Source organism: Prunus dulcis, chromosome 8, assembly GCF_902201215.1.
Source record: "Prunus dulcis chromosome 8, ALMONDv2, whole genome shotgun sequence".
Lineage (NCBI taxonomy): Eukaryota > Viridiplantae > Streptophyta > Magnoliopsida > Rosales > Rosaceae > Prunus > Prunus dulcis.
This window is the reverse complement of record NC_047657.1, coordinates 1,728,502-1,749,865: the sequence shown is the minus strand read 5'-3', so window position 1 is coordinate 1,749,865 and position 21,364 is coordinate 1,728,502. Positions and strand designations below refer to the sequence as shown.

Genomic DNA, 21,364 nt, shown 5'->3' with positions numbered 1-21,364 from the left:
AACTGATGGGATATTCACACCTGCATTTCTACTTGGATGCAAGTTTCTTTGAGAGCAATTACGCTTTGTATGTCCATATCCGCGACACAATTGACATTGTCGACGCTTGTGCGTTCCACCCTGCCTTGCTTGACTGCCTTTTGTCTTAACGATATTTGGATCTTTCACAATATTTGAAGGACATTGCTCAGCGCTACCCAATTTCAGACTCGTCTCTTCTTCCTTTTGCAGTAAGCCTTCACAAATTCCCTCAATCTACTAAACTCATTCGTCAACATGGCATAACCATTTGCACTCTTTGATGCATAAAAACAAACTTTGTTTGACATAGCACTTAAACTTCCATACCTCGCCATTTCTACAACTTCCTTGGTAGTGTCTTCGCCTTTGCTGATAAATTCCCTACATGTATCAGTTTGGGCACTCTTTGTCCATCTCTTCATTATGAGTGCTGGAGGAATTTCCGTAAGGTTCTCGCACTTCATTACATAAAACAGGTGGCAACACGGGATCCCTTCACTTTCATATTTCCGACATCCACACTGTATCCGTATCTGTTCCCCACCGTGATAAACACAAGTCCATTTATTATGCGGTTCACCATATTTTGACAATACGTATACACGACCTCCAAAATTATGCATCACATTATCATGGATGAGTGCTGAACAAGATTCGATCTCATGACGAACCAATACAAAGCATCTATGCGTGTAAATCAAAGAAGCTTGTTGCTCGAGTTTTGTCAATGCGGTTTTAAGGACTGGTGTTGAGTACTTTGCGTTGAAACCATCCTTTGCCGTGGTATTCCTAAGACGTAACATAGCCCTATCAATTGCTGGAATACATTCAAACAACTTCACACCTTTCCTCAAGTAATCTTTCACATACTTGTTCATAGACTCCACGCGTTGAGTGGTGCACATACCACTGAAAAACTTTCCTCTCAAACATGATTCAGCCCATGAGTCACTTTTTGCATACATCATTTCCAACCATTCTTTTTGTTTCGGAGTCCTCGCTCTTTCCCTTAGAACCTCCCATTTCTTCTCAAACTCGTCCAATGCAAATGGTTCCCAAATACATGCCTGAAAATTTCTTACCAATTCATCATCCTTCAAGTTATTTTGTGCATTCCTTGACACATGCCATGAGCACAACCGATGGTTAGACATGGGAAACACATCATCAATGGCTTTACGCATTGCCTCATCGCCATCCGTCAATATTGATATTGGCTTCTTATCTTTCATGGATGCCATGAATGTTTCCAATAACCACTTGTAAGTTTCAAATGTCTCGTCCTGCAATAATGCACAACCAAACATTACAGTAGAACGGTAGTTGTTCGAACCAACAAACAACACTAGGGGCTTGTCATAAACATTTGTTTTGTATGTGCTGTCAAATATGAGGACGTCCCCATAGGCAATGTAATCCAAAAGTGAAGTGGAGTCCCTCCAAAACAAATTACCAAGCCTATTTTCCTCGTCAACACTGAACTTACAAAAGAATTCTGGATCCATTGCTCCTTTCGCTTTCAAGTAAGATAGTGCAGCTTCTGTGTCATCGTCGAGCAAAATTTCCCTCCGTGATGCATCCAACTTATTGTACAGATCCTTTATTTGAAAACCAACATTTAAATACCCGCCACATTGGTCGACCATATACTCATATGTTTGACATGTTCTAAACAATGCTCTTCGCATTACCACTGCTTGTGCTAAATCAGAATTTCGAACAACACGGTTACATCGGAGATATGGTGATTCAAGTGGAGTAACTAGTTGATGATTGTGATGTGGTTCAAAATTCGTAACGACGTAAACGTCACGTTTCTTCTCATAACCCACCCAAAAATGGGCAGAACAATTCTCTCTTGTAATTGGCTTTGGTGGTCGAATCCTATCTGATCGATCATTAAACTTCTCATTTCTCAAACCTTCTTTAGAACAACACCACCGTCTCCTACATATTTTCCCTTCCGCATTTCGCACCAATTTGTCTTTTCTCACGCTAAATCCAATGCCCTTTGCATAACTCATGTAATATTCTTCTGCTAATTCTATCGTTTTAAACTCTTTTCCCATAACATCTTCTTTCCTCGGTGCAATCATGTCAACATCATTATCATCACTGCTTTGACTAACCATATGTTGGACCGACATATGCCCAGTCTCTGTTGTCGGTGCCCTATGACTCGACCTTTCACAACCACCCAGATACACTGAATCACTACAACCACCATTTGATGTCTCTAGACCCCTGTCCATCTTACCAGACCCCTTCATGCCTGAGAAACATAATTTCAAACTGAAATTACCTTATACTCTATGTCCTAACATACTTTCTCTTAAAAAAAAACACAAATGAATAATCTCATGCAATTGCACATACTCAGGTCAATAATTGCACCACGTATAACTGTTTTGCAACCAAAAACATGCAATTGCATCAACTCATTACCCAAATCACATTCAAGTCCTAAACCAGAAAGAGGGTTCTTTGAAATCTTACTTGATGTTTCCATACTTTCAAAGGCCTCTCCTTACACTTCCTTTTGCCACCAACTCAAATGTCGTCGTTAACAGCCAAGGATCTTCAAAATCTTTACAACCACGTTGTTATTACAAATTCATTCCCCTGCAAAATTGAAATTCTATATCAGACAATGCCAACAAAACAAATTAAATTAATTAAATACCTCCAATTTGGTGACCATTTCATCATGGAGGTTGGACCCACCATCAATTTTGTATCTGCATATGAGTTTTGGGCAAGCAGAGAGAAGACTTGAGGACCTCAATTCGGTGAGCATTACCTTCTTGCAGCTGCGTTTTGCCCAAGCACAGACAAGAGTTGGACGCACTTAGGATGAATTTGGGCAAGTGAGAGGAAGAGTTCCTTGTGAAGTAGAGACAGGAGTTCGCAGCCAAGCAGAGACAGTGGGCAAGAAGAGAGGAGTTCGTGGAGGCGCTAAGGATTGGATTTGGGCAAGCAAAAAGAAGAGTTCCTGGAGGCGCTAAGAATTGGATGGGCTCTTACGATTTTCGATTTGGGCAACCAGAGAGGAGAGCGTGCGTCTTCTTCATCCTCCAAACCTGCCTTCTCTGCGCGTCTTCTTCATCTTCCAAATCTGCCTTTCTCTTTCCTCACATGCCACTCACGTGTTGAATAACAAATGCCTCAACAGGTCACCAAGTCATTCAATCTCAGCCATCCTTTTTTAACATGAAAACTTAGCCGTTGGATAGCTGGCTGTACTGGTACAGCTGATGCACCACAGAGAGTTAACCACATTATGGTTTACGAAATTGGGAATATTTTTGAATGTTATTTGTACTACATGACAATTTCTATTACTAAGTATTTTCGAATAATTGGTCCTTTTGTAGTATAATATGTTCGGATTATTGCCCCTTACCGTTTGTCATGCTCTGTATTTCAAATAATTGAGCCCTTCGATTTATAGTAAAAATTATGTCTAATTATGCATGTACAGTAAAATATGATCCATTTTTCTTATTTTCGTTTGTGCACAATCACTCTTGCATTGCATCACCAACATGCAATTGCATGCTTGCAATGCAAATGTTGCCCGACTGTTGGCAAACTCTTCAGAGCATAAACACGAAGCTAAAAACATACAATTGCATAAACTCATTACTCAAAATATATTGAACTCCTAAACTGCATGAACTCATTACCCAAAATACATTCAACTCATAAACCAGAAAAAGAGGGTTGTTTGAACTCTTACTTGATGTTTCCAAATTTTCAACGCATCCTCTTTACACTTCCTTTCTCCACCAACTCAAATGTCGTCGTTCACACAATTCCAACAAATCAAACTAAATTCCACTCAATTTGGTGACCATTACATCATGGAGGCTGGACCCATCATCAATTTCGCAACGATTACCTCTCTGCAGATCAGTTTTGGGCAAGCAGAGAGAAGAGTTGAGGACCTCGCTTAGGCAGAGTCGCCAGCTTTGTCTTCAGTTTTCTCGTGACGACCTCGATTCGGTGAGCATTAGCTTTTTCTGTAGATGCATTTTGGCCAACACAGGATGAATTTGGGCAAGTAGGGAGAGGATTTGGTGGGCAAGCAGGGAGAGCATTTGATGGGCAAGCAGAGAGAGGATTTGGGGGCGCTTATGATTGGATTTAGGCAAGCAGAGAAAAGAGATGGAGGCTCTTACGATTCGATTTAGAGAGAAAACTTGGAGCGAGCGTCGTCTTCCACCTCCACAGCATGCGTCTGGTTCTGTTAGCCCTTATAAGAGTCACGTGTGACTTAGGTGCTCAATAACAAAGAGCTGAATAGGTTATCCAGTCATTCAATCTCAACCATCCATTTTTGAAATGCAAACTCAACCCTTGGATAAGTGGCTGTACAGATACACTCAAGGCACCACAGAATTTTCGGCACATAGGAGGGGTTTTAGAAATAGTAAAGCCATCAAATCAGTTTTTTCTACGACTTTGTGGTTGAGGAACTAATGATACTAATGCAAATGGAAAGATGAGTCAATCCCATGTTTTAGTCCTTTTTCTTTTAGCATGTATATGACTAAATATCTCATATTATTATTTCAAATTAATGTGAGAAACGTGCCAAAATTTACTGGTTTCATTTTCATACGCAACTTGGCAACTTGGCAAAGACCTTAACGATCAAGAGTGCTGTGTGATATGTCATAGCACACTGATCCAAAATAGAAATTTGATGAAAGTTTGCCGACTTTTCAACATTTGTTACTTATCCTAACGTTCCTTCTTGATCATATCCCATTTAAATTTCTTCGTTTAAGCCTAGGTAAAAACGTAGAGAAATTAATATGAAGAAAGTTTTATGGAATGGTGATACCACGTTATCATGCTGATGTGATATGATTATCTATATTCTTAAAGAACTCCATATATTGTAAAAAGGACTTCTAGCTCAAATTGTTAATATATATGTTATGTATCCTAAGGTTGCTTTTTGATTAGAAATGAAGAAAGATTATTATAGAAAGGATGATCATACAACGATATCATGCTAATGTGATATGAGTATCTACTTAAAGAAAGAGTTTTATGTTTTATCACAAAAACAGCTTCTAACTCAAGTGATTAATAGCAGTTACTTATGAACTCAAGATAATACTCCTTCCTTTATACGTTCAGAAGCCTCGTTCCTAGGTTAGCTAAATATGCTCTCTCTTTTTTGGGTTGTATTGATTGAGGTGAGCTTGCGGGATTTTAATGTACTAGATTCTATTAGTTTCATTATTTCCTGTAAATAAGTACATATCACATTAACAATTAGTAGATTGCTTCTAACCTATCGTGAGACAAATAATTATCCTTTCTTTAATTATAATTGTATAACCTACAACTTACACGTATCTTTATTATATCCGTGTATTAGGTTAAGAAAAGCTAATGTGCAACCTAGAATTCTATTGATCCAGCCTGTGGAGGCTGCCAACCTAAATCCAACTTTTTCTTTCAATAATTACTACTTTTTTAGTCTGTTTGATAATTTTGTGGACTAATCCTTCCTTAATTAATTGCTGTTAACCACTCCAATTATAGCAAAGCATATGATCTAATGATTATCATATTGAATTTTTTTTGACTTTGAGACACCAAATATAGATATGTCACCTCAAGCACCAGATTTTAACAGCAATAATTAACCCTTGTCTTCTAGAGGGATATATAAGCGGGCAAGTTCCATAGTCAACTAGCAAGCTCCCGATAGGAAAGTTCTTTTATCGCATCGTTCAAGTTAAAAATAAATTATCTTTAAATTAAGGAAAGTCTTAATTTCACACTGATATAATATTGGAGTTGGAGAGAGAGAGAGAGAGTCGTGGACCTGTGGCCGTGGAGTTTACAAATTTGTGCAGGAGTTTGGAAGACTTGGTGTGAGAGTGAAGGTTCAACTTATAAGCTCGACTGCCAATTTAACTATTTATGCTTGATCGTGGTAGATTTATGCAAACATCTACGAAAATCTCCAGCCTTTATATTTAGACATATATGAATGGTCATATGCATAAAATTCTGCATATATTTTAATTTTAATCACCTTTTTACCACTTATATATTTATTTATTCATTTGGATAACTTGGGCATAGGCGGCTGCATGTATTTTCCATCCATGCAATTTTTGTCTGAAAATCTATATAATGTTAGTTTCTGTCTCACCTTAAAATAATAATAAAAATGTTAGTTTCGTAATGAATAACTTTAGTTTCTGCAAGCCCGGGAGTTAGTGTGTGTGTATATATATATATATTATAGTAGTCTCGATCTCTTAGACCACAGGAGTTTAAGAGATTGTGGTCACCCACCATTGGATCTTAATCCAATGGTTCAAAAAAGTTTCTTAAAATGAGTGCAAGAGTGAGTGAACCGTTGAATTTACATCCAATGGTAAGTGACCACAAATCTCTTAGACCCTTGTAGTCCAAGAGATCAGAACTATATATTATAGTATATATTAAAGAAGAAAGGAATTGAACAAAAAAGGAAAAACAGCCCAAGGTTTGCTTAGCTTGGTGAGGAAAGTAAAAGTTATCAAGCTCTTGTTTTGTGTTTCAACAATTACTTATTTTCTTTCGTCTACTGCTAGGACTTTTAACATTCACATTCATGTATTCTGATGTTTATGTCAATCAATGGTAGTCCACCCCTCCACAAAATCCTGGTTCAATCCTATATTTGTTGAGAGTATATCTGACATTGAATATGGAAAGTATATATAGTGTAATAATAAGCTTAAAAGTTTTTAGGCTTCTATACTCATTGTCAATTGATTTTCGTATAAGTAGAATTAACTCAGTATGCATAAATGAATTTACGAAAAGAGCTATTGACAGTACACATAGTTCTTTTAATTTCGTAGTTCCAAGATATTCAAATAACTCATATATGTTATGCTATATTTTCCACATAAGTAAAAATCCCATGTCATGCTGCTTAATATGAAGTTGCTTAATTAGTGAACTCATTTATCAAATACTAAGAGAAAAGAGAGTTTTCATAACTTCATACTATTTCTAGGATGATATGTTTCAACCACTATGCATGTGTGCATTTATATATATAGGAAGCTTCAAAATTAGGATGTTTAATTTGATTGAAAGATATAGTATTATACTGAAGAGAGAATGAGTAATTAGTACAAAAATCAGGCTATGTTATCGGGGATTAGAAGAGTGTCTCTACATAAATGGGCTCGATCGTTGATCCAACTGGGTAGCATTACCTGCTCAACCACAAACGAGAGCGGAAACCTAACTGGTTACATTTATGAAAAATGTGAACATCCTAACTATTCCTCCCCCCAAATTAAATTATTATTGTTATCATTTTATTTTTATCTAAGAAATCGTGTTTCTCTAGTTTAGATGATAAAATAATTTTCAATTTCATTGATTTTTATATATATTAAAACAATCATTGAATAAGATCCTTAATGTGGATGGTTATGTTCATTTTAGCAGAGAATAGTTTGAAATGCAAGGGATATGAACAATAGTATAAATTAGTGCAAAACACGTATAAAACCAACTGAAAAGAGCAATGAGAAAGGTCAACTACATGTGTTGGAAATTACATGCCAAAGGTACATGACAAAAGATGGTATCGAAAACAAAAGCATGGGTATCATATATATGATATTTGAGAGCCAGCCACTCTCCATCCTGCGGCCCACAGTATTAAACTAACAATTAATCTAAGAACTTTCCCACCTGCTTCCCCACCAAAACTAATTCAAAATTCCACTTTAGTCCCTTTTGTATTATCTTCTTCACCAATGACTAAAACTCTATATCTCTGAAAGAAAAAGAAAAAAAAAAAAAGAAAAAAAAAAACAGGAACCCAAAAGCAATCTACATCTCTAAGTAATTCCGCTGAAATTCCCATTCTTTCTATGAAGGAAAAGAATTTGAAAATAGAAAACTAAAGAAGGAAAGAAAAACTATAAATCGGGGAAATTGTTGAATAAGTCTATGGATGGAGTGCTAGGGGAAAAGAAGTTTGAAGGACTAGGCATGAAGCTACCTTCTATGAAGTTCCTGTTTCCATGGAGCACCGGGCTCAAATCATGGAAGAAGCTATCCGACGGTGGAGAGAAGAAGTTCGAAGGAATCGGATTGAGCGAAGCGGGCCCCGGTGACAAGATCCCCGGAAACAAACCCTTCTGCCTCACACCACCATCATCACCGTCCATCTCCATCCCTTGCGCAACATCTTGAGCAGAACTTGTCTTCATCACTTGATCATCACAAGAATTATTGTTATTGTTATTGTCATAATTGGGAGGATTATTAGGATTATTTTGAGTAGGTGGGGAAGAAGATGAAGAAGAGTTTAAGCCCGTGAGGCGTTGGACAAGGTCCATGAAGTCACTAGGGTTTGTGTGGATGACCTTCGGGGACACGGTGTAGATTATGACCGGCTGACGTGGCTGCTGGTAGAGATGAGGCTGCTGGGAGGGTGGTTGTGAGGAGGGTTGGGGCACAATTGGAGGCTTCTTGATCTTGTGAGAGTCTTTATGAACCCTGAGAGGTGTAGGACGTGGGCCTTGAAGCTGAAGCTCTCTTCTCGGAGACTTGCCTGCTGAATAATCCATGCCGGTGAAGACGAAGGGCGAAGACGAAGACGAAGACGAAGACGGATCGAAAAGAAGAACAAGGGTTGATCTGTTTTGGGGTTTTGGAGATGAAGTTGTGGGGAGATTAATTTATGTATCATGTTATATTAATATTGGAAACTCAAAGGGCAGGAGGACATAAGAGCTAGATGTGGTGACATGAAATATTTAAAGGAGAGAGAGAGCCGGTCAATGAAATGAAGGGGGATGAGTTAAATAAAATAATCCAACAATATTGAAATTAGTAAAAATTGGCTACTAGCTATGAGGTTAGCTTGTGGAAGTGATATTTTAGTAGGACGGGAGGGATACAAAGGCCGGTTTCGTGGTGGGATGGTGTTTGAATTGAAATTGTCGTAATGTGGGACTTGGAAGGGGTCGTTTGTGTGCCTCGTCACTCTGAGAGGCAATGACGTACTATATACCCTTGTAACATAAGCTTTCATTTGTATTTGTTTTTTTTTGTTTTTGTTTTTTTTGTTTTGAGAGAGAGAGAGAGAGAGAGCGCTTAGGTATTTAATGGTATTAGATCAGTAACACTACATATACTGTGTTAAGAACATTAAACTTTCACCTGAAGTTGTTGGTTCGGTCTCCTTTCATATCAAAAGGAAACAAATTTATTATCATGAGACACATGTGACATTACATGAAACAATTACTGTGATATATGTGAATCGTGATAAGTTGTGTGAAAGAAAATACATAATTTAGTTTATATATATATATATATAACAAAGCATATTGTATCCTGCATCCGTAAAATAATTCAAGTCAATGACTTATCAATCGTAATTAATATGTAAATAAAAAGAATAAGCATGCTAGTCATACTATATTTATATATCATTTTATGTATCACCTTTCTAATAGAGGCGGATCCCATTGTATTGGTAGGCTCCACTTCTATTTAAAAAATGATACACAAATGTAGTATGCGTAACATTACTCTAAAAAGAATCATGTTAACGGTATGTCTCATAAGACTTCCGCCCTAAATTTTAAGGATGTTGTGAGAAATTGTGGGTTGTGGGGAGCGAGTGTGACTCCAGCAGTTGCAAATTCTAGTGTATAAAGAACGCACTTCTAGTATGTGTGGCCCCAAACATATTGATCCTATATTTGTCTTGCATCAGGAGAAGACACTTTGTGTTTCACATTGTAATTCACCTTAGAGCATTTTCACCCAGCAGCCTAGTCGATGTAAAAGGCTCTTTAGGTCTCAAAAACCATTTTCAGTGCAGCAATCCAGCCCAAGCAGATGGTGGGCTCCACCACGCTTGGGAAGGCCCAAATACAAGAACAATCCGAACTGTTGCTCGAGGGCAATGACATCAGCGTTGACGTCATAAATGTAAATTTTATTTTAAAAAATCCAAAAAATTCAGAAATTTTTTTTTATACATATGTAGCAATTTTTATTATTATTAATCTCATACATATAAATAAAATTAATCCCATATGAATAGTAATTGAACTTAGGTTTGCATGGCAATGGGTGGAAAAACAAAATAAAATAGGGTAGGACAATCACTATTCACGTGAATAGTGTTTGCCCTTACCCTTTGTCATGGCATCATGAGTGGAAGTGCACTTATGTTTGTTCATTTTCTTCATGTTATGTTTTAGTGCTATGTTTAATTACTTACAAGGGATATTGAAATTAATCTGATTTCTAACTTTCCAGCGTTTACGACTAACACATAAAGAATTAAAACAAAAGGTGAGTTCTATCTTAAAATCTGTAACTCGTACTTGAAAAATAAGAAATTAGATTGATTTGGGAGGAGTATCCATACCAATTCATTCTCTCCTCTAATTTTAACTTTTCGGATTCATAATTTTTTTTTCAATTTTAAGTAAGTAAATATGTCATTAGCGTTGATTTAAGTGTGTTTTGGAGTTTCTGATGATACTCATCTAATAACTTCTTTGGGGGCCCCCTCCATAAACTGGGTCAAGGTCATCACAAATGGAGCTGCAGGTCGAAAGTTTTCTAGTTCTGGTCGGATTTGGAGGCTTCTTCCAAAATAGCTAAATTGTAAAGGGTATAATTGTATTGGGTGGACTTGTGTGTGTTCTTGGTTCTTGGGGTCACTCAGTTGCGTTGAACTTGATTCCAACCTTGCCCTCATTCATATCCATTTCTTGATGTTATATTTGCAGCACCATAATTATATTTGCTTTGTACAAACAAACCTTCCAAGAAGCATCTAGAGAAAGGGGAAAAACAGTGAAAGTTGAGTTCATCTTCTCGAGCATCAATCAATTGACTTAGTAAACAAAACAAGTCCAGCATCACTAATAAATTTGAGTCATGCGGCGTGAAGAGACTCCAGACGACGATTTAATTTTAAACCAATCAGAAAGGTAGTCGGCTTAATTAAGTCTCACCAAAACTCGGTAAGAAAAATTCAATGGTGACCTTTATTTGTTGGTACTTGGTCAACCCAGTGGGGTGAGAGTGACCGGACCGCGACTGAGGCAAAGTGCCATCAAGATTGGTGGAAGTGAAGTTGGTGAACTATGCAAATGTTTTTAATTTGTTTTGACCTGTGAAAAACAGTAGATTTACTAATTTGTTTTGTCAATGTGAAAAACATTTGCTTGATGGAGAGAAAAATTACATAGGAAAGCCTAATAACGTAAGTATGAAGAGAAGATCAGAATGGGCCTCCAAAATTGATAACCTAATTGGGTCCACAACAAATATTACAAAACCCAACCCAAACATGAAATGGAACAAAAACCGAAACGTCACCAAAACCAGCTTCGGTCCAATCTCAATCCGCCTGGTCTGATACAAAACCAAGGAGTCGAACCGCCTCCCGATCTCGAGAAAAACTCTGTTTTTGTCACCCAACATTGTCTTGCCACATGGTTGGAACATCCTATATGAGTTTTATCCTAGTTGTCATAGTAGAGACATTTCAAGTCATAATGAATGTACTTGAATTAAAACTTAAAATTCATGGGACTGACCGTAATAGAGAAACATAACTTTTCATTCAATAACCGTTGTTTATGAGATTTTAACTTATGAACTCATCCAATAAAATAGAGTCTAATACCATTAAACCAAACGGTAATCCGATTACCGTTTGTTAAAAAAGCTGTAAGAATTATATTGGTTTAACATGTTGGAGAGATTACGTTGTCCATGAAATTGAAAATGAGTAATGGGCCTCATTTCAATTCAAATTGTCCTTGTTTAGTGACCTTTCATTGCTGAAGCATGCGCTCTTATAGGTTAATGAAAATGGAAGGTCTTCAAGTTCAATGATGAGTTGATTCTGTTGTCTAAGAACAACCCGTTGGGAACTCAAACAAAACAAAAGTGTACCTAACCTACCTTTTAATTTTGATGAACCGCCCCGAGAATTTTCGGTGACAGGATTGTGTTTGCTTTTCCTACCACAATCAATTGTTGTTTGTATTCAACATATTTCAATGTCTTCAAAACCCCCAAAAAAAAATTAGCCCTGGTGCTGTGCAGTACCCTCAAGTTGAGGGAGTTGATTGCCATATTATACTGTTCATGTAATCTCTAGAGATTTCGCGAAGCTTTAGAATAAGATTTGAATCAAAGTTTTGCTATCATGAGAGAAATTATTGTATGTGACAGTAACATAAAGAAGTCGTAATTGGTCCCCGAGACTTGATTGTCCACGTTCTTCAAGCAACTACTTTCGGTCCCCAAGACAGCAAATTTAAAAGGTACGTACTTACTGAAAGGAACAAAACACTAGAACTCAGCAAAATCTGATCATATACAGTAACAAGATCACCGCATTTATATAGAATCGGTTTCCGTTTTCTTCACTCACACCAACTAGTGCATGGCTCTGTCGTCGTCCTTGGCAGTCAATGTGCCCTGTCCTTTGGGGCACCGCCCAATCCTTTGCAACCATCAAATTCTAAAGGCACGATTGGCCACAGACACTCATAGAAGTCACAGTGGTGTGCAACTTCCATTATATGATGTTGTTGACATTCGTTTGTAGATATATAAACAGGACAAAATCAAATGCAGCTGCTGCTTAAATTATTGGCAGCTGAATTAAAATGACAGATATATGGCTCCAATTCAAGACAGAGAAGGGGTCGAAATTAATCCCAAAAGGTCTCATGCCATGCCTAAAACGTGTAGTTAAGAATTGAGTGACTAGCTGGCTTGAACTTTTGATTATAGATAGTTATATGTCATCGGAATGAGAAGATATACAAATACCTGTATTTATAAAAAGAGATGTAATAAAACAAAGACAGGTAAACATAAATCAAGAGAGAAAATGAGGGAAAGAACAAGGGGATCTAATTAAGAAAGGAAATCAAGGGAGGAAAGGTATGTCATCAATATCGGGTTCTCTAGAGGCCATGAGAGAGACAAACACATAGGTGTAGCCCCCACCATACACCTGCAAACAAACAAAAAAGTGTACGGAATAAGAGTCGAACTTAAAACCACTTGCAAAGAATGCTCTAATACTATATTAGACAACCATTAGTTTCAAAAATTTACGATGTGTCAAAGAATTGACTAACAATGTATATCAAGTACACATTCCTAACACTTTCAAGTATACCTCTAGGGCGCGAGTATTTACCTTACATCTAAGGATGTGGTTCGAATCTCCCCTCCCACATTGGCCATTCATCAGAAAAATAAAAAAGTACGGAATAGACGATCACACTATGTTGCTTCACATCATCACAAGCAATATACGGACGCATTAATTAGAAACCCTGTAGAATGATTTGGCACTGTCACTCACACTGGATAGGATTGCCTTTTTAAATCTTCAAAACCGTTCTTTCCAAATGCATCCCTTTCCACTTATCTTCTTTGCTGCCTACTCCATTTGCATATTTTCTAGCTCACAAGTAATTGATCTTCTTCTTTCTCACTCTCCACTTCACTCAATTTACTTTAGTTTGACACATTTTATCATACATATATAGAGTTGGAATTTAATCAGAGGGAAGCAGTATAATTGATGATTATATTTTTTATTATCAGAAGCTAGAATAACGTATCTCTTTTCTTTTTAAGATTGTCTTTTTTTGGTTTTCTAATGCACTTGACTCATGACACAGAGTTGAAGTTTTCAAGCAGTCGAAAGAACGTATGGAGGCGGGTCGAGATTGTGAGATAGACTGTGGTTCTGGTTTTGATCAGAGCTCGTTTGAAGCTGCAACAACTGCACTGAGGACCGGAAACAAAGAGTTGTGTATAAGCCAAGAAATATTTGGCTGCTGCAACACAACTTGTATAACACAGCATGAAGAAAAGAAAAATGAAGCTGGAATATTGCGCAAACTAAGGAGAAGTTTTGAGAAGAAAATGGAATCACCAAGTGGAAAAATGATTCAGAAAACACGGTCGTTTGGCTCCCAACTATTGATCAACATGGATGAATTTATTCCTAGTGTTACTGGAAGCTTTGACAAGAAAGGTTCCATATTAAGCAGGGCCTCTAGCAATGGGTTGGGCTATTCTTTCTCACTTGCTGCAGGTGACATCTCAGATATTGCCTTGAGAGTGCAGAGTCCAAAACACAGTATGATACTGCTGCCAATTTTAAGTTAAACTACTTTTTTTAGTATAAAAGATATATAAGAATTATTTTTTGTTGTTGAGATATTACTTGTTTTTCATAATTTTCATCAGGCAGTGAACTGGATGATATTTGTGAAGGAAGTTGAGGTTCCATCCCAAAACCAATTGGCAATGGGGGAAGTAACCCAACTCCTTATAAGCCCTTGCTAGGTTTCTCAACTTTCAAATGTGGGACTCTTTACCTTCACATTCTCATACGCCCCCGCACGTATGACGAATTTTCAAACCTAACACGTGGACAACACATTTTGGGTGACGTGGAGCACGTGTGGCCGTTGGGCTTTCACACGTGGGCAACCCGCTCTAATACCATGAAGGAAATTGAGGTTCCATCTCAAAACCAATTGGCAATGGGGGGAGTAACCCAACTCCTTATAAGCCCTTGCTAGCTTTCTCAACTTTCAAATGTGGGACTCAACCAATTGGTTTTGGAATGGAACCTCAACTTCCTTCATGGTATCAGAGCCAGGTTAGCCCACGTGTGAAAGCCCAACGGCCACACGTGCTCCACGTCACCCAATATGTGTTGTCCACGTGTTAGGCTTGAAAATTCACCACACGTGCGAGGGCGTGTGAGAATGTGAAGGTAAAGAGTTCCACATTGGAAAGTTAAGAAACCTAGCAAGGGCTTATAAGGAGTTGGGTTACTCCCCCCATTGCCAATTGGTTTTGGGGTGGAACCTCAACTTCCTTCAATTTGCACCCTGTGCACAATTTGATGGTCCCAGTGGAGGAAAAAGGAAATATAAAATAAGAATTCTCAGTTTTATTTATTTATTATTTATCAAACAATATTTGTGAAGTTGGGATTTAAACTCGGGACCTCGGATGCTAGGATAAATGTTTAACTATTGAAACCAACTAGATCTTTGTATGGTAATCTCCTTCCATTATTATAAGGTGTCCTAAGTTCGAATTACCCCTAGATTCTTCAACATAGAGCTACAAACTCTTGCATGTGTGAAAGTCTCAGGTAAGGTAGTTTGAGTGTGAGGATGTGGAGATAAAAGATATTGCTAGTACAATCTAGATCCTAATAATGACAAATTCAATTAATGTTTGCCTCACTTCAGAAAAAATAGTTAAGTTAACGAACTTATGATCTTTATGGTAGAAGACAATACTTCAACAGCTAAGTCTACCTCAACTGAAGAAGGAGGTCCAGATGCAGACAAAGGGAGAAAATTACATGTGGACCCTACCTTACCAATTTATCTTAAGGTGACACATGAACCCAACAGATGCATATTAAGACAAATGGTAATTTGGTTTATTTAATTGTTTCAACATATGAAATGTGTTGCAGTTCGAAGATGTAAAGTATAAGGTAGCTGCAAAGAGTGTGAAAAGCTCAAATGCAGAGTACATTCTGCATGGAATCTCTGGTTCAGTGCTTCCAGGAGAGGTTCTTGCTCTAATGGGACCTTCAGGAGGCGGCAAAACAACTTTGCTCAATCTCCTCAGTGGAAGAGTCAAACTCAACAGCGGCACCATCACTTACAACGACCAACCATACGCCAAGTCCCTCAAACGGAGGTATGTATGACACATAACATGACAGTTGCTTACTCGTTACTATAAAAATAAAAACAGAGGTTCAAATCTCTGCTCATATATAAACAAATGAAATGTTGTCGCGTCGGTTGGGATTTAAAAGTAGAGAATCTGATTTTGCAAATTTGCTGATACTGATTTTGATGAAGCAGGATTGGATATGTAATGCAAGGTGATCTTTTGTTCCCCCATCTTACAGTCAAAGAAACTCTAACTTATGCTGCCTTACTCCGTCTTCCCATTACCTTAACCAGAAACCAGAAAGAAGAAAGGGCCATGGATGTAATTAATGAGCTAGGCTTGGAAAGGTATCTGTATTGAAATTCTATGTAACATTAAGCATCCATCTGTTACTATTGGAAGGATCTTCTTAACTAATTTCCGGAATGAGATTGGCTCCTTGAACCATATGTGGTTTACTTTTCAGGTGCCAAGACACACTAATTGGTGGCACATTTGTTAGAGGAGTTTCTGGTGGTGAAAGAAAAAGAGTGTGCATTGGCAATGAAATCCTGCTCAACCCATCACTTCTGTTTTTAGATGAACCAACATCTGGTCTTGATTCGACAGCGGCACTTCGAACACTTCAGATGCTTCACATTATTGCAAAGGTATGGAATTTGAATTGTTTGGATGAACAACATACAATTCATATGAAAATCATTTTAAAAAATCAAAATATTGGGTTGTGCTTCTGTATATTTTAGGCTGGAAAAACAGTGGTGACTACAATACATCAACCGTCTAGCAGGATCTTTAACAAGTTTGATAAGCTTATTCTCTTGGGTGGAGGAAGCTCCTTATACTTCGGAAAAGCCTCTGAAGCAATGATGTACTTCTCCTCAATTGGTTGTGCACCCCTTATAGCTATGAACCCGGCAGATTTTCTCATTGATCTGGCAAACGGTAACACAAATGAAAAATCACTTCCAACAGAATTGGAGGATAGAGGGCCTTCCGCAGTTGACATCCACGAGGTTGATTCGAAAACTGAATTTTGAATCCCACTTTTAAATTTATAATTGCTAGCATGGAGCACAATCTTATTTTACATTTTTATGCAGTTTTTAGTTGAAGCCAATCAAATCAGACTTGGAAAAATGGAGAAGGCAAAGCTCCTAAGCTCTGTGCTGACAGAGGGTGAGAGTAAGATGCAGAGGATGTCATATTCAAGGGAATCAAAAGCAACTTGGTGCGAACAGTTTTTGATTCTTTGCAGGAGGGGCCTTAAGGAGAGACGCCACGAATACTTAAGCTGTCTGCGTGTAGTTCAAGTTATCTCCACTGCTATAATCATAGGACTTCTATGGTGGCAATCTGATGCCTCATCCCCAAGGCGAGTTCAAGATCAGGCAGGACTGTTGTTCTTCATTTCAGTATTTTGGGCTTTCTTTCCTATGTTTACTGCAGTTTTCACATTTCCACAAGAAAGAGCAATAGTAGCTAAAGAGAGATCAGTGGAGATGTACAAACTCAGTGCCTACTTTTTAGCTAGAAACATCAGTGATCTTCCTCTTGATCTCCTGCTCCCAATAGTGTTCCTCGTGATAGTGTACTTGATGGCAGGCTTGAAGCTCAGATTTTCTGCATTTTTTCAAACAATGCTTACAATTTTCCTCAGCATTGTGGCCTCTCAGGTAAAAATTATAAAAAAACTATCATATCAATAACTGTTCTTTTCCTTGAAACAAAGGCAAAAGTACTGTGTGTGTGTCTGGATTAAGAGATTATAAACTTCAAAATTGCAGGGTCTTGGATTGAGCATAGGTGCAGCATTTATCGACGTGAAAAAGGCAACAACACTAGCTTCCATCATTGTTATGACATTCATGTTATCTGGTGGATTCTTTATCCGGGTAAGATATATAACCTAGCCAACAAACACATTCTGGATTTGTTAAACAGAATGTGACAAGTACATTATAAATTGTGTGTGGGTGCAGAAAGTTCCATCAATGGTTTCGTGGATACGCTATATCTCTTTCAACTACCACACATACAGGCTACTCCTGAAAATTCAGTTTGGTTGCTCATCAGGTAATTCAGGTACTTCTGGATATGAAGCTTGTGAATCTCCCTTCATCAATGAATTAAGACTTGATTCAGGTGTGATGGAAGTGGGAGCTATGATGGTGATGATCATTGGGTACCGATTACTGGCCTATTTATTACTCAGGACAATGAAGTTCAAGACAATGATGTAGTAGGATGTCCAATTCTGAGACTACTTGATAATGAAAATCCCAGAATGTTTCTATCCATGGAAAATCGTACTTCTGTTCGCCATGTATTTCGATTTATTAAACAATAGTTCAGTTTCTATGTGAGATTCTTGGACTGTTCAACAAAATTTATAGATGTCAAATTGAATAATCTAATATTTACTATAACTTTAGATTCCCACACTCTGTGCAAAGATATTTCGCATGTTGAATTTGTCAAGCGAGTTGCGTAACATTTACTAGAGACTTTCTTAATTAGTACATTAGATGGTTGATCTTCATCATATTTAAAAAGAGAGTAAACATGTTCATCATACGTACCGAATCTATAATCTACCATTTATGTGCTTAGGACACTCTTCCTTGTGCACTGTCGTCCAGAAACGTAAACATTTTGTGGCCACTTCCATATCTTCTATATGTTTACATTTTGCAAGAATTTCATTGATGCAAGCATTTTTACTATAGATCTTCTTGAAGTTTGTCTGAAAAGAAGATTTCTATAGAAATTTATAAGTCGATCAGCTGAAGAGGGTGAAAAATTATGGGACAGAGAGGGACTATCTTTTGCCTTCGATGAACACCATCCATTCATCCCCATATTAACACCATATAGATTCTCAAATGCTTCTTTCCCACTACTTAACTTTAATTTACAACTTCGTGAATTGTTTGTCATTTCAAAAGGTTGATATATAGTACACCATTATATATGCTTACTTGAGCACCACTTAGCGTCTAAATTATACCCTTCATTTTAAATTGTTAGACTACTTGATTCAACCACCGATTCATTAATTACTTATAATCGAAGAGGGCAAAACCACAATTATAATAAAAGAGTAATGTTGTTGGTGATTAAGCAAAGACGGCAAAACCACAATTACACCCTTTTAAACAATGATGAAGAAATTGAATAACAAACTTGAAGTGTGAGGATAATATAAATCTATTTTTTTACTCTCCCATTTTCGCCTCGATGTCATTAGTAGTGGAACCATTCATTATATGTTATATTTTATTTTGTTAAGTTTCTAATGTGGAACTTTATATTCTTCAACATTCCCTCTCATGTGGGACCACTCTTTAGTGGGCCACAAATGCAACCAATTCCACATTGGTAATTTGCTTCTTCTACTGTCCCAACTTAATATTTAGCAGATGTGGGGCTTTATACAAAAAGTCTCGATACTATTAGTAGTGAAACCATTCATTATACGTTATATTTTATTTTGTCAATTATATCTCTTACTTTTTGTTATAGTAAAATAAATAAACAAAAAGTTATGTCTTAGGTCATTACTTTTATCTTCGGTCACTACATTTTGTTCGGTGTTTTTTTTTATAAATATTCTAAACTCTCTTCAAATCAGTAGAATGTCATTCTTGTCCAAGAAATCCGCTACCATACTTTGCCACCACGAGCTTATTTGATTTCTCAAATATCAGAACTAAAGAGCATGCGTTTAGGCAACCATCAAGCTTCGGTGACATTGAAACACTTAACCACCCATTTCATCATCAGGTGGGCCCAACCCATGGCACAGACAAATGGTCCCACAGAAAACCTCGTTTGGCTTACGTGGATTTTGAGCCATGATCAACATCAATTACTCAAATAGTAGCCTATGAGTCATGCATGCAACATTACGCACGTGCTGTTTTCGACACATTGAACATGACAAGACAAGGCTTTGGAGAGAGTCTTGCAAGTTGGCAGAATCGAATAAGATGCTTGAAGAAGAAGAAGAAGCACTTGGGTTTTGTGATGATTTTGTTTTCTGATTTTGTGAAATCTGGAAAAATAAAAACTATGGAGAAGTAGAGACGTGGAAGCTATTTGATCCTCTACTTCGCATCTTTCGTGAAAGCGACGCCAAACCCCCACGTGATTTAAATGTTTGAAACTCATCATCAAAGAGGTTTTCGATCATGAGATTGATGGTTGCCCACCACAAACACCATTTTTAACTTCAATATCCTACGTGCAATAATGACATCCAACTTCATTGATTTCGGTGGGGGGAAAAAGAATACAATATTGAAAGGAAATCACCAACGAATCATTAGGACGCCATATGAATTGACTTTGTTTTCATAAAATTTTAGTTCTAGCTGTATTTTGCGGTTTACTGATCACATTACAACAGTTAAGGACAATCGTTTACACGTGTATATAATCATTTCAAATCGACTATGTGTGTAAATCTACAAAATACATATGATTATAAATCACTTACGTGTGTAGTCGATTGTCGTTTACAAAAATCTCACATCACATATTTTCTTTTTATCACACTCACATCTATTATCTGTTTAAATTAAAAGTTCTAAGATTTGTTTTAATCATCGGGTCATGCATGCATCACCCATCGTAAGAGGTTGTAAATTCTTCCCACAAACATAAACCACGTTAAACAATTTGTCTTTGTTTTGTTTCTGGATATATCCTCCTCTTAGAAAAAAGGACAAAGCAAATTAAAGATGGAATTTGGTTAAGTTTCAAATGGGGGAAAATTAATTGAGGCGATCCGTCGACGCATGAAGTTGCACTCTTATACCTGAACATTTGCACGCATATGCTGTCAAATGCCGACGTAATTTCTTGATGCCTTTGTATTGTTCTCTAATGGATATGCTTATTGTAGATAGTTTTATAATTTATAAACAATGACAAAGCTAGTTTGTCATTTTTGGGCAACGACTCTAGATTTTTAAAATTTTCCATATTGCTAGGTAAATTTTTGATGAGATGAAGAGACAGAGTCACACGAAAGATGAAATTTCGAAACATATATATGATGAGTTGGGTAATGTTATTTTATTTGAAAAAAAAAAAATTATTTGAATTGCAAATGTTGGAAATTTTTTGTGAGTATTTCAAAAATACAATATTTATTTTATGTTTCCAGATTTTGTGTGGTTTAATTAGAAGTTAAAACTGAATTTATTTTGTAAATTTATTATATGAATGTTATGATCTGATTGTATATATTAATTTTGATTTCAAAATTTTTAAAAAAGTGGCAATAATCACCATTATTTGGTGACATTTGTGACCGTGACAAAAGGTATTAGTCACATTTTTTGACTTTTTTAGTGACTAAAAAGGCTTTTAGTCACATTTTTTGCTTTTTTAGGTGACTAAAGCCTTTAGTTACCCCCATAATAGTCGTCAAATGTCACCAAATAATGGTGACTGTTGCTACTTTTTTTTATAAAAAAAAAAAAAAAGTATTATTTGCTTGAGTTGTAGTTGGAGCAATTTTAGTCTTCAATTGGGATAATTATTGATTTGTTTTAAAGGTCTT

At 37.0% G+C, this 21,364-nt stretch overlaps 3 protein-coding genes across 6 annotated transcripts; 1 reads left to right on the top strand and 2 right to left on the bottom strand.

Moving 5' to 3' along the window:
* Positions 1-203: 203 nt before the first annotated feature.
* LOC117636923 (protein FAR1-RELATED SEQUENCE 5-like) lies at positions 204-2,530 on the bottom strand. Its single transcript, XM_034371651.1, has 2 exons — positions 2,398-2,530; positions 204-2,293 (listed from the first exon to the last, which is right to left on the bottom strand). Exons 1-2 carry the CDS (start codon positions 2,528-2,530, stop codon positions 204-206), a joined length of 2,223 nt encoding a protein of 740 aa, XP_034227542.1.
* A 5,417-nt stretch (positions 2,531-7,947) lies between these two features.
* On the bottom strand, positions 7,948-8,806 carry LOC117638102 (protein MKS1). The gene has a single exon (XM_034373200.1). It carries the CDS (start codon positions 8,634-8,636, stop codon positions 7,983-7,985), a length of 654 nt encoding a protein of 217 aa, XP_034229091.1. The 5' UTR covers positions 8,637-8,806; the 3' UTR covers positions 7,948-7,982.
* Positions 8,807-13,349: 4,543 nt separating this feature from the next.
* Positions 13,350-18,234, top strand: LOC117612201 (ABC transporter G family member 22-like). 4 transcript variants are annotated; one of them, XM_034340962.1, is made up of 11 exons: positions 13,466-13,541; positions 13,755-14,218; positions 15,392-15,498; positions 15,584-15,813; positions 15,984-16,139; positions 16,259-16,442; positions 16,539-16,808; positions 16,896-17,468; positions 17,580-17,687; positions 17,775-17,868; positions 17,938-18,234. In XM_034340962.1, the coding sequence occupies exons 2-11, from the start codon at positions 13,786-13,788 to the stop codon at positions 18,033-18,035; spliced, it is 2,253 nt and encodes a 750-aa protein (XP_034196853.1). In that variant the 5' UTR covers positions 13,466-13,541; positions 13,755-13,785; the 3' UTR covers positions 18,036-18,234. The 4 variants fall into 4 exon arrangements, with proteins under 4 accessions (XP_034196851.1, XP_034196853.1, XP_034196852.1 ...); XM_034340960.1 differs by having other exon boundaries at positions 13,350-13,541; positions 17,775-18,234; XM_034340961.1 differs by having other exon boundaries at positions 15,395-15,498; positions 17,775-18,234.
* Positions 18,235-21,364: the final 3,130 nt, after the last annotated feature.